This window comes from Prenolepis imparis, unplaced genomic scaffold (assembly GCF_030444845.1).
Source record: "Prenolepis imparis isolate NDT839.2.m4 unplaced genomic scaffold, iyPreImpa1.0 SCAF_3, whole genome shotgun sequence".
NCBI lineage: Eukaryota > Metazoa > Arthropoda > Insecta > Hymenoptera > Formicidae > Prenolepis > Prenolepis imparis.
In genome coordinates, this window is record NW_028141161.1 from 11,304,391 (window position 1) to 11,318,119 (window position 13,729).

Below are 13,729 nucleotides of genomic sequence, written 5' to 3' on the forward strand. Positions count from 1 at the left end.
GAGAGAGGCGCTCACACAAAGGGGTACGTGTGCGGGTTGAAAATACGAAAGGTGTCGGGGAACGTTGCCATCACTTCGAGAATGGTGCGCCCGCATGAAAATAGCATTGGTTCTCGGCAGCGACGGTGGCGTCGTAGGAATTTTCCTAAATTTTTAACGGTAATCGTTACGTGGCCTTAGTCCGATACCCAGGTCACGCAACCCGTCAGCGGCATGGAGGCGCGAACCGTTACCATCACTATATAGCGCGAACGTATATACGTGTTTGTGGGGCTAAGAGAGAAGACGAGAGGGTGGCAGAGTTCGGCACCCGGACCATAATTCAGAGGGTACACACGTAGCATTCGTAGCGTCGGCATCACGTGAACCAATACGCATATAAGAGAATGCCGCAGGAATTCAATAAGTTCGAATTGCTCGAATATGTTCCGTTTTTCGAGCGCCCTTTACGAATGTTTTGTACCTTTAAGGCTCGTTGCACATTACTCTTTCCTTCGTCTCTTCCTTATTCATTGACGTTTGTAGATTTTACGGCAGAAAGATGCGAATAAAATTTTTATTTAGATATCTATTTTATTACAATTCAATGAAAATATATTTTGTGTTTGCTGAAATAATGGAGAAAAAAACATTTTTTCTCTCTCTCTCTCAAATAAAATAAATCGACGCAATGCGTTTACGCAGTTTCAATTTTAAACGAGCTTTTCCTACAACAGTATCTGGTTAGATAATGCAGAAATAGTGTTGATATCTTTATAGATGCTTAGGCTGCATTATCCGGAATCGTTCGCCACAAATCGATAAATGTCGTCGATTGTAAGAGGATTTCTCGAGTTACGACGCGATCAAGATCGAATGAAATTTACGAGTAATAATTTTCAACAATGTGTGACGATGTTACTATCGATATCAATGCTTTTTTTTAGTTCGCTATTTTTATTTTGGATCTAAGTCAGTTCATTCACGACGTAGATACAGACGGTTCTCCCTTTACCAAATGTAGTGAGAAATACTTTATTCATATCATAAATATCTATGATAACAGAAGTGTCTCTCGTCGATAGCGGGTTGCCTCGAACTATCTTGCATCCGTCGTGCCATAACGTGATAAATGATTCTTTGACACTTTCTCATCGAGATATGACATCGAAATAACGTCAAAGTTATGTACGTAATGTGAGGGTGAAAAAAGTTCAGTACACTCCAAGAGATCACGATTATTCTGAACGAGAAAGATTAACCTTTTTCCTCGCGATACAACTTGTATAAATTATGTATTGGGGATTATGCATTTATGTCTCTAGAATAAAAATGTGGAACATTTAACTTTAGATAAGAAATTGTATTTTTTATATAAATTTACATAATAATGTGAACAAATGTAGAGTATAATGAAGCATTTTTAAAATTTATAAGTATAGTGATAGTACTGCGTTAAGCGTAAATGTCTGCGTTACAAGCATTGTCAAAGATCCGAGTAGAATTAGCAACGCGTGTGCGAAAAATGGTGTTAACGGTGCTTTGTAGTCTTCGTTAAAACGACAAGTTTTTTTTAAAGATATTATGCGCGCAAGAGAAATTCCTCGCTGATGGTGTAGGATACTTGATGCCGGAAAATGTGTCGCCCCGTCAGGCTGCCGCGTCGTTCGCGCTCGCAATATTTAATCGATGCACGTCGAAGTGGCATAAAAAAGAGCAGACACGGCGAAACGGGATATCGTAACGTCGAGCGATAAAACTATCGCTCTTAAAATACGGTGCGGCCATATCGCAATATTCGTAATGCCTGAAATATGGCGGGGTATTACCTCGCTCTGGCAATAATTTTCCCGGGATAATACCGTTAGTAATGCACTAATACACGCGCGATGTAACATTACTTTTTCGCCGTAACCTCTCTATCGTACCACGTGCTACATTGTGCATTTCTATCGCATTCAGAAGCGACAAATCATATTTTACGAATTTGTCCCGGATTTTCATGCCGATGAAAATGATCGATCGATACAAATTTTATCTCTCAAATTATTGGCGAAATATATTTTACTACAATTTCAATTATTAATTATTTTCAAGATTAAATTTTAAATTAGAATAAAAAATTGTGAAAATTAGAATAAAGCTATTAATAATTAGTTGATACAAAGTTTGTTATCTGCTTCCAATTTTCTTGTATTTGCCAAAATTTGCACATCGAGGCTATTATTAATTTTTTAATTTAATGTCTAATTATCCCTATATCTAATAGTATTTAGATAATCTTTACAAAATATATATTTGTGAAAAACAGTATTTTAAACATCTTTGCAGTATTTTAATTATGCTATAGAAAATTATTTTTTGAAAATATTAAAGAAAAATTTGAAGTGTGCGAATTATTTGAAATGTGCAAGACGTCGCAAGTTTCGGTTCGCAAGTTCGAAGCTCCGGTTTTCAGAAAAATGACATCCCTTGGCTAGGATTGGATCAATCGTGGCCCACGCGGACAAGCGACGTCAAACGAGGCAAAGAAAAAGGAAAAGCGTGACGCACCGTTGGCTGAGTTATAGTAATTGTCTAACTCAGTTGGACGGTCACGACGCGCGCTGGCTGGTTTCGTAGTTTACAGAGATAGACAGATGCCTCTGAATCTATAGCGGGTACGCCCGTAAAACGGTAACGGGGAGAAAGGGTGTGTACGCTCGAGCACGTCTTGCGTCGATAGCATCGCAGAATATCTCGCAAATGGTGCATCCGGCTTACGGTGAGAAAGAGATAGATGCATCTCACATCTCGATACACATCTCGATATATATCTTATACAGCTGCATATGCACGAGCGCATCTATAGTATCGTATACAAGATGTCTAAGAAAGTGGCCTTTTCATAAGGATTCATCAGAGTTCATAAGAGTTCATAAGGGTTCATACGAGGTGTTAATACACCGAGACAACAAACAAGTGCCGCTAATCGCGCTATCTCATTGTCAGTGATTGGAGTTTAATAGTAAACTATATAATTTATATCGACGCGCTATTTTGCTTCTAGTTTACTTGAAATATAATAAATAACTAGTTTAACTTGAGATATAATAAAAAATAAAATGAAAAGTAGAGTGTAAAACATACTATAAATTGTGTTAGAATAATTAAATTTTTATATTAGCTGTACGCAGAGAATGATCTGACAAGTTTAATGTAAAGTAAAAATCTCGATAAGTCTATATCTCTCTAAAATTCGTTTACATGATGAACAGATTCCATTTCTAAAAAGTGCATGTTAAGTCTGATGAACAGATTTTATATAAATATTTAAAAACAGCATTTTTAGCTTAAAGTATATTAGAAAGTTAATAGTGTTTAAATTTCTATCATTTCTTATTACACGCTCAAGTCCCGAGAAATTTTTTTCTTCGCTTATCACACAGAATTTACATGCTAAGGAAAATATAGTTCACAAGACATCTTGCATATATAATATTATAGTTCGATATTATGCATCCGATGTTTGCGCGCAACATACGCGACGTTAAACATGGTTCCGTTGTCAGGACGACGAAATAAGGAGCAAAACAGAACGTTAGCACTCCGAGGAGCCATCCAAACAAGGCATCTGTCGAACGTGACGAGACTCGAAGCACATCACAGAATCCTCTTCCGCGTAGTTTTATGACCTATGTATCCTTGTATATATGCAACTCTCGACATGATGTTTCGCGCAGTATATTCATGCAAACAACACTCTAATGCACTCTAATGCATTTGTATGCTCTCGCTTAAATATGTATAATAACGTTTGCAATGACATAGCTAAATTATAATTAGAGAGAGATGATGAGATAACGAAATAATAAGAACGTTCACAGTTACTTGAGTCTAAAAGTGTATCGGACGGTAATAACTCACTGAAGGCGCGTAAAAGCGACGTGCAATCCGTTTCGTTCGACTCGCGAAGAAGAATACCTCTCTAATCGAGAGACTCGAAACGGTCACGTGCGGTTATCGCGGCTGCAGGCTGAAATCCCTCGACGAACGAGAGCATGGCGACGAGAGGGTCGAACGCGTGACACACGATGGAAGTCCATAAATCTAATCGACGTCCACGGAAGCACGAACGCGAGAGAGTAGGAGAAGGGCAAAAAAGACGAAAGGGCGAGACGGAAGAAAGAGAGAGATAGGGAAGGAGGAAGCGAGCGAGAGAGGCAGAAGGCGGGGTGTGGTTCGTTAAACGAGCTTAACGTGTGCCACCCCGTGGTAAGGCATTACTCTCGACTAACGGGCCGTGTTGCAAACCCTATTAGCAATATATTTTCCTCGCTCCGTCGGACCTCCCGGCCCGCCATTGTGTTGCTGGCCGAACGGTTTACACGTTGTCGTTGGAAACCCGTCCACCGAGATTTTCGGTCCCGTGGGCCGGAAGCGCGCGCATCGATCCCCCCCATCTCATTCTCGGACGCTGACCCTCGGTAGAGATGGGGCTGATTTGTGCGCCCATCGAGTAAATTCTTCTCCATTTTCTGACCGACCTCTCGAGCCCTTTTAACATAGCGGCCTGTTGATTTGCCGGCCGATGGTTAAATGCCTTTGGGATTCTGTTTTCCAAAAGGTATTATAACGAATGCGTAATATGAATTCGTCGGAAAAAAAGCCGGAAATATCTTTCATCGTTCGGGAATAAAACTGTTTTAAATTCGATACATTTTTTAACGCGGAAAAGAATTTAGCTCGCTTGACGTGCGACGCTCTAAAAGCTTATAGCTTTACTAACCGTACGGCAGAATTGATATCGATACTTTTTCAGTTCGGGAATAGCGTTCCGGAAAATCACGGTAAACACTCGCAGCGCAACCGTATTCGCAGTGGGCCATAAAAAGAAAGGAGAAATAAAGAAAAGCAGGAAACACGCGATCCCGGGGAAAGAAACCAACAAGCGTCGACTTTTCAAGTGCACCATTTCGTGTCTCCCATTTATAACCGACAGAGACAACCGGCGAGTATCCCCGGTGGCTCTCCACGTACAGCGAAATTTCAGTAAAAGTTCTCGCGAGAGAGGTTCCGTGGTCGGCATATGTTACCGCCTCGTTTTGTGCACTGGCTCTCTAACCCGCGAGATTCCGGAAACGCCGAATGGGATTCGCGGGTGCGTACTGGCGGCTTACTCTCCATCTACGTGAGCCACACACGAGACGATCCCCTCTTTCTCTCTCTCTTTCGCGAGAAAGACACGTAAATCCCGCAAATCATACCCGCGGGCCACGAGGAGAAAGAGGAGGAAGAGCGGGGAAAAAGAAAGAGAAAACGAGATCGTCCCGGGTTGCCCCGGGCTGCCTTTGTACGAGGCGCTCTGTACGACTTTAGACGGGTTTTAGCGGGGTCTCGATGCCGCAAGCTCGACGACATAACGGGCCGAATATCAAAATAGCCGAGCTGCGCGCGCGGAAACGATAATAAATATGTAAAACTCGGCCGGAGGATGAATCTCGCGCGCGAGAAGATTAATGAGCGGTTACGGGAGAGGGAGATATCGCAGGGTATTGAAGCGAGAGAAAACTCTACACACAGTACATACCTCTATCGCCGTGTTATAAATAACGTTCGATTTCGATAGGATCGCCTTTTTAGATATCGGTCGATTATACCGGTAATACGTGTATTAGAATAATAATACGATAATATCTCATATAGGTATACATGTATATACTACTAATGATCATGAATATTCATGAGATTAGTGCCCATGTGACGCCAATTTATTTCGTAGTTAATCGTAGAAGGTTAACGTGAAGTTACTACTAATATGATTTTTATATGCATATGATACTGGAGCGATTTTGCATCGAGAAATATAAAGGAATATGACACAATAATTGATAATTAGTAATTGACGAGAAGATATATATCTATAAACAAACAACTTTTGCACTAGAGCAATTAATTGTAAAAAAGATATTAATATGACAGTGATATGATATGAAACTTGTTTTATTTTTTTATTCTTAAATTTATAAAATATTATACATTTTTCTTTTCTTGTCAAAATAATTATTAAAAATCTCTGCAAGAAACAAACAAAATGTGATAAGGGTAGCCGCCAACATTGCGATAATATTTTCGTAAGTTTTCCGCAGGAATGGTTGGCGCAAGTAGTACAAGCGCGTTTCGAGTCAGACGCGCGCGACTCTCGTTGATGTCCACATCGGACACGTCTTTCGAGTTCTTTTTGCGAGCGAGTCGATTGTCAACGTAACAACGGTCGACAATAGGAGCTATAAACAAACAACTTTTGCACTAAAACAATTAATTGTAAAAAAGATATTAATATGACAGTGATATGATATGAAACTTGTTTTATTTTTTTATTCTTAAATTTATAAAATATACATTTTTCTTTTCTTGTCAAAATAATTATTAAAAATCTCTGCAAGAAACAAACAAAATGTGATAAGGGTAGCCGCCAACATTGCGATAATATTTTCGTAAGTTTTCCGCAGGAATGGTTGGCGCAAGTAGTACAAGCGCGTTTCGAGTCAGACGCGCGCGACTCTCGTTGATGTCCACATCGGACACGTCTTTCGAGTTCTTTTTGCGAGCGAGTCGATTGTCAACGTAACAACGGTCGACAATAGGAGCTATAAACAAACAACTTTTGCACTAAAACAATTAATTGTAAAAAAGATATTAATATGACAGTGATATGATATGAAACTTGTTTTATTTTTTTATTCTTAAATTTATAAAATATTATACATTTTTCTTTTCTTGTCAAAATAATTATTAAAAATCTCTGCAAGAAACAAACAAAACGTGATAAGGGTAGCCGCCAACATTGCGATAATATTTTCGTAAGTTTTCCGCAGGAATGGTTGGCGTAAGTAGTACAAGCGCGTTTCGAGTCAGACGCGCGCGACTCTCGTTGATGGGACATCGGACACGTCTTTCGAGTTCTTTTTGCGAGCGAGTCGATTGTCAGCGTAACAATGGTCGACAATAGAAGCTGGGAAAAAATCGCGTTCCAGGTATCTCTCTCGGATAAACGTCGCTATAAAAGACCGTGAATGGGCCGGGTATTAGCGCCACTAAAGCGTCGTCTTGCGCCGCTCTCGCGTAATCTCTGTCGAGATTACGACATTCGTCCGTAGAATCCCGTGGGAACAGAGCACTTCTTTCCGCCGTAGAAGTTCTTGCTCTTCAGCATATCGATTCGAGCTGACGGAGATCATATCGCACGCCAGGGATAGCAATTACTTTGACGATTATTGAATTCTTTCCGCGTCGTTAATTTAATTGTTATATGAGGCAATCTCTTTTTTGCACGATACGAGGAGTCTATAACAAATCGAATTAATTTTAATTATTCTCATGTTCTATAATACACAATAATACTATAAAAAATAATAATAAAAAAATAGTATAAAAAAAGATCTATACTTACATGTGTATATATATATATATAATTAATTGGACGTGGGCAAATAAAACGAAAGAATTAATTTTTTTTAATTTAAATTAAAATTAGAATATATGTATTTATTATAATTAAACATATAAACGCCACAAGTATAAACAAATCTATTTTTAATAAAAAGCTACTTTATAGTGCATATAGATGCACTGTTTGTCGCGAGTCAAATTCTTATACGTACATCACATACGTTACATTTTCTATGTATATTTTGCCGTATCTTCTGCCACAGCTTGGAACATAGGTCGACAATACTGAGCTCTGTTTGCCTTTATAGAACACGTACCGAAAATATCGCCACATACTTCGGATACAGGCCGGGTACGCCCGGGATCGTCGACGATATGAACAAACAAGTCACGCCGGCGACACGATGGCACCGTAAACTTCGCTCGAAGCGAAACAACGATATCTACATAAGGATTCCCACGGGATCTCTCATGCGCGCCTCGTGTCAGCCCGCCGTCTTTCGAGGTGCGCGGAGTCGATTCTCTCTCTGATGTTGGCTCACACAGCTGCACAGGTGGCCGCGATTGGAAGAGGCGCGAAGCGGTTGCACGTGTCGCCGTTGCCGAATCGGAATATTTCGCCGTACGTTGAAAGCTTTTATCGGTGTCGCTTTGCCCTCTCGCGCGAAAGTCTTCTCGCGAACGCGATCTTTTCTCGAGCTTTACTGCGCCTTCCTCGCGAAGGAAGGAGGAAGCACGAACGAATGGAGCGCGTGCATTGTCGTCGTCGTCGTCGTCGTCGCGACAATAGCCGAAGGCAATTTCCATTCGACATTCGACATATCGGGATGAGATTCCCATCGGCTTGTTTGCGCTTACCTCTTCCTCGGCTGTGAATGCACCGAGTTGGCGATGAAAAAGAAAGCCTGGATGCTCGCGCCAGTCAAGTGAAAGCAGCCGCTGTTGCTTCACCTTCTCGCCTTTTTTTTCTCGTCAGTAATTGTTCCGCCTATTATAACACAATTATATAGGATACATATATATTATATGTATAGGATATTATATAGGAATATATATATATATAGATACCGATGTCCCATCAACGAGAGTCGCGCGCGTCTGACTCAAAACGCGCTTGTACTACTTGCGCCAACCATTCCTGCGGAAAACTTACGAAAATATTATCGCAATGTTGGCGGCTACCCTTATCACGTTTTGTTTGTTTCTTTTGCAAAGATTTTTAATAATTATTTTGACAAGAAAAGAAAAATGTATAATATTTTATAAATTTAAGAATAAAAAAATATAACAAGTTTTATATCATATCACTGTCATATTAATATCTTTTTTACAATTAATTGCTCTAGTGCAAAAGTTGTTTGTTTATAGATATATATATATATATATATATATATATATATACGGGGACTTATTGTTAGAGCCTCTTTGATGCAAAAGTATCTCGTTCGCGATTAATCATTAATGCACATTAATTTCCTTTACAAAACAAAAAAATTATATTTTTATTACATATTTAGTCTAGATTTTATATCTATATCTTATATAAATATCTAGTTGTTTTGTAATAAATTAAATTTATTATATTTTATTATATCAGCCTCATAGAAATTAAACTAGATAATTCTTGCAATTAGAGCACAATTTGATATTAAAATGAGTCGATCAGTTTAACATATCTTTCTGAGAGACTTGTATATTAATATATAATATATAATAAATATATTATTAGCGACGCTATAACCTCCTCAAAAAATAATTATCTTTTTTCCAATTTTCTACGACGATGGTTGTTTGAAAAAAATTCATTTGAAAAATGCACATGTCGCTCATATATTTTCTGTCTTTCTGTTTACAGTGCCGCCGGCGAAGCCGATAATCTATGATGCGAAAAGGCGAGACATGAGCAAACTCCTCGAAGCATACCCTGAGGGAGCCGACTTGTTCCTAGTCTGCGAGGTGCACGGCGGTAAGTGCTGGCTCTAACATTAACATAACTTTATGCGCACTTTTAACGTTTCTTTTAACGAACATCCCGAAAAAGGCACGCAATCGCATTGTAAAACTTTTTAATATTCAATTCCAATTATACCTTGAATTACAATTCAGGAGAGGATTAAAACCCTCTTGAATTTAGATTAACGATAAGGTCTTGTACTCAGTTTCACTATACTCAAGAAGCTTAGCGCAAAGCCCCGAAGCCAACATAAATTACGTTAGGTATAACAGTAAAATCCGAGGTTCGAAAGAAACAAACCGATCGTTTTCTGCTATTTAATTATGCGCGATAAAAAAAAATGTCTCTCTTTGGCTCCTGAGCATTTTTAAGAGCCTTTGAAAATCATTGCGCGGACAAATCATTAGCAGAGTCGCTCGAGGAAAGAACGTGAAGGTGTAAACGTATGTTATGCGTGCCGAACGAAAAATCCTATCTCGTCGAAGAGGCGCGGGACGCTATTCACGGGCGCGACGCCAATTCCATTTAGGGTTCTCGACACAACGCACTCGAAAAGGACGCGAACGGGAGCGAGAGATGGATCGCGAGACTGGTAGGAGCGAAAGGGAGTTTAAAAGAGAGCTCGCTCGCTTTTTCTCCTAGGTAGGCACCGATTCGACGACGGCGACGATGCGTCGCGTTGCCTCGCGCAAAGGGCGAATCCATCCTGGACCTACGCCAATTTCCATCCTCCCCGAAACTGCCGTCGTTCCAGTGCACCCACCAGGAATCGTGCGCTCGCTTCCGTTGTCGTCGGAAATAAATTATCGCGGTCGAAACCCTCCCGCGCAATGACTACGCCTTTAATCTTTTCACAGTATCGGATCCTTATTCGTTAGAGAAAAAAAAGAACATGATTCTTTTAATTTTAAATTGTTACACTAGCAAGTTTTATAAATATGTAATAACTTCATTTAAACACAATCTTTATTCCGAAAGTAGCTTTAAAACTATATAGTTACTTAGATAGCATAAAACTTCTTCGCTTTAATAAAGATTTTAAAATGATAACTCTAGAGCGAAGAGTACTCAACCTTAAAGAATTAGAAGAGGAAAATTTCGACGTTTCTTACTTCGAAATATATATTACATGAGAATTTCGGAGGACGACGTCTTTCCTTTCCGTTCTCTCGACAAAAGTCTGATAACGGAGTATAAGAATACTTTTATTTCTTTCTTATATTAACGTTTTACGGAAATGGTAAATGTAGGAAGAGATGAGAAGTTTGGTATCCAAGAAAAATAAAAAAGAAGAGGGCGGAAATGACCTCGCAATTCGTCACGTTGTTGTGTAATCAACTTCTTGAAAATTCGCCAAAGTCGTCTCAGAAATTTATAGAAGCATCTAGCTTTCAACGGTACAAGACATCCTTATTTATCAACATATTTTTAAGAGCGTTTGACCAACTATTTAATTATTATCTCCATTGTCGAACACAAGATATTAACGTAGGTCTTCAAAAAAATGTAAAACGTAGCGAGTTCTTATTGTTGAATTTTCTGAAGTCCCGTTTCACGACGATGAAAAGATATCTTTAATAAAAGTACGAAACAGTCGATGGATGGCGGGGTGAGAATGAACTCCCTTAGAAGGTTCGAAAGCGCGGGATGAAAATGAAAAGCGCGCTGGCAGAAGATTAACGTACAGTTGACTTCGGATTTCGTCGTCGCTGTGCAGAGCACGATGAATCCGTTGGATCCGTGCCAATCTCCGCTAACATTGCCGAGCCACTATTTCCAGTTTAACACGAGCCACCAATCTCCCTCTTCTCTCGCGCGATTCCATCGCGGGATTGCGAATTGTTTCGAACTAAGTTTCATTTCCCGAGAATGTTTCGATGCTTTCCGTGAGCCAGATTACTACGGCACGTCGCGCGGACAAAGTATGTCGCGCGTCGATATTATTGAATTTCAACAATGACAGATAAATAATTAATAGCTCGATTCGATGTCTCGGCGCCGGCTGCCTGTATTGAAATACTCATTAGCTTCCGTAATCAGAAAATCTACCGATACCATTTCGAAAATATATGTAAACTGGTACTTTTATGTATTCTGGTACGTACCTCGAGGAAAAACTCTCTCGGAAAATGAAATCATCGAAAATCAATAACATACTAGTTCCCCTTTGAATACTAATTCTCAATTTGCAATCGTAGAAATTCTCTCGATTTTCAATTCTTTCCATTTCAAGATAGAAATAATCTTTATCTTAAGATTATTATAATGTAGCGCTATCAAAAAGCATCGGTATACGTGTATTAATATTCAAAGAATCGGTCGCGATATTTTTCAAGAAAGAATTTCAAGGATCAACGATTGCATTCGCATTTCACATTCCACGCAACATGCCAATGATTTGAAATTATTGCACGTCCTGGCTCACTCGCGTCTTTCTATCTCGCCCTATTTATTGTTACGCTCCTATTGTTGCGTTTTCTCATGCGCGTTTTATTTATTATTACGTCCCTATTGTTGCGCCTTGTTGAGGATTCCTGGGAGATTGCGCGCGGTTCATTTAGCTTTCGTTGCGAAACGTTTTTTTTGCCGTCGAAACGAACGAGGATTTTCTCAGGATATCGTATTCAGTTTCGCGAGAAGCAAGGTGCTGATAGAAAATATCTCAGTATATTATTACTTAATTATATTATAACTCCAAATATTAACAGTGGAAATGTTACATTATCGCATACAAAAATATTTCTTTCCGTTATTAAATTTTTTTTTAATTTATACGGATATTTATTATTATATGAATGAAAATTTCCGATGCATACGTACGTAAATAGCTTTCGTTCGTAAAGAGTATGAAATTACTCGGCACAAATTTCAACGAGACGGTATAATTTCCCAGTCGTCGCAGCGCGATGCGTTTTTGCAGCAGCAACCGCAATTTCACCTTTCGCCGCGTTTCGGCGTCGAGCGGAAACGGGCTCCTCGGGACAGGTGATTTGTCACACGAGAACGAAGCTCGCTTCGCCCGACTTGCTTCGAAAGTTTTTCATGCACGCGTACAGGTAGCTGATGACTTCGAGGCGGAAAGAGCTTCGTGACGAGACACGAAATGCGACAGTAAAGAAAAGGAGAGGTGAAGTAGTAAGTAGCATCGCCGCCGCGACTTCAGGCAGAAGATGCGATGAGAGAACTTTCGGCGCATTTATATTTCCGCCCCTTTTCGTATTACGTTTCTCTCTCTTTCTATTTCTAGTAGGAAAACTCATTCGCTTTGCTCTTCTGATCTCTTCGGGAACAGCTGATTGCTCGTATTTCTCATTCGTCGAGAAATCCAAAGCGCCACTTGTTTGCACGGTTTTTCCGCTCGTTGCTTCCTCCCGAATTTTTCCGTGTTTTTTTATTTTTAACATGTACCTTGTTTCTTTTCTTTTTTTTTTTAATAAAATTCTCTGCATAATTAATGTTTTTCCTTTTATTATTTTTGCATTTATAATATGAAATATTTTACTAATTAGAAAGATTTAAATACTATATTTAAATCCTATATTTAAACAAATGTAATTGAATATAAAATAACAATTTTATGTGTAGCTACATCATTACATTAATATTATATATTCATTCAGCCAAACAAGATATATATGCACTCGCATATGTACATATTTCTGGCGCTTGTGCAAATATTTGCCCGGATAAAAGTTACAGATTGCACTTTTGTGAGCTTATTTTCCTTCCAGCGTCAATGAGCGCGTTAATTACGCCTGGTTTTTTGCAGACAACACGAAAATCTCTTTCATCCTAAACCAGGCAAAAGCGTCCGCATATGCGTGCGTATTAGCGTCGGCGCACATTTAACACCTGCGTCATGAAATATATAATACGCCAATTTCATAATGCATCGCTCGCCGCCGCTGTGGCAATTCGCGTACATACATACATATTAAGAGCCGAGGGAGGGAGGAAATGTCTATGGGAAGATCGCCCCGAAGAGAAACGCGAGTATTTTTGCGGCTTAATTCGAGGGATTTTGGTCGAACGTCGATGCGCGAAATATACGTATGCGGGAAAATCGCGTCGGATATACAAGAGGAAATAAAACGCGGCGGAATGCGCCGCGCGGAATACCAAAATTGTCATTACGAAGATATATCGCGCTCGTGAAGTATTCCGCCCGAATAATAATCATTCCGCGATGCTCCCAATGGTTATTAATTCCCTGTGTTTTGGAGAATTAACGGCTTTCACCGACGATATCAATAAAGCGGTATTTTGTGAAATTTTGCCTTTGAAAAAAATTTTGTCGATACTGATTGTAGGATACCATGTGTATCGTACAATTCCACATATTTATACGAACGTTCTGCAGGTTAT

General features: G+C 39.4%; 1 protein-coding gene across 2 annotated transcripts in view; it reads left to right on the plus strand.

Annotated features, from left to right (window-relative positions):
* The window catches only part of LOC145934586 (nephrin), a 223,454-nt gene that overhangs the window by 102,874 nt on the left and 106,851 nt on the right, over positions 1-13,729 (plus strand). For both annotated transcript variants that reach the window (XM_083035178.1, XM_083035177.1), the window contains exon 5: positions 9,266-9,376. In XM_083035178.1, coding sequence (XP_082891304.1) covers positions 9,266-9,376 — 111 coding nt within the window. The remainder of the gene's footprint in view (positions 1-9,265; positions 9,377-13,729) is intronic.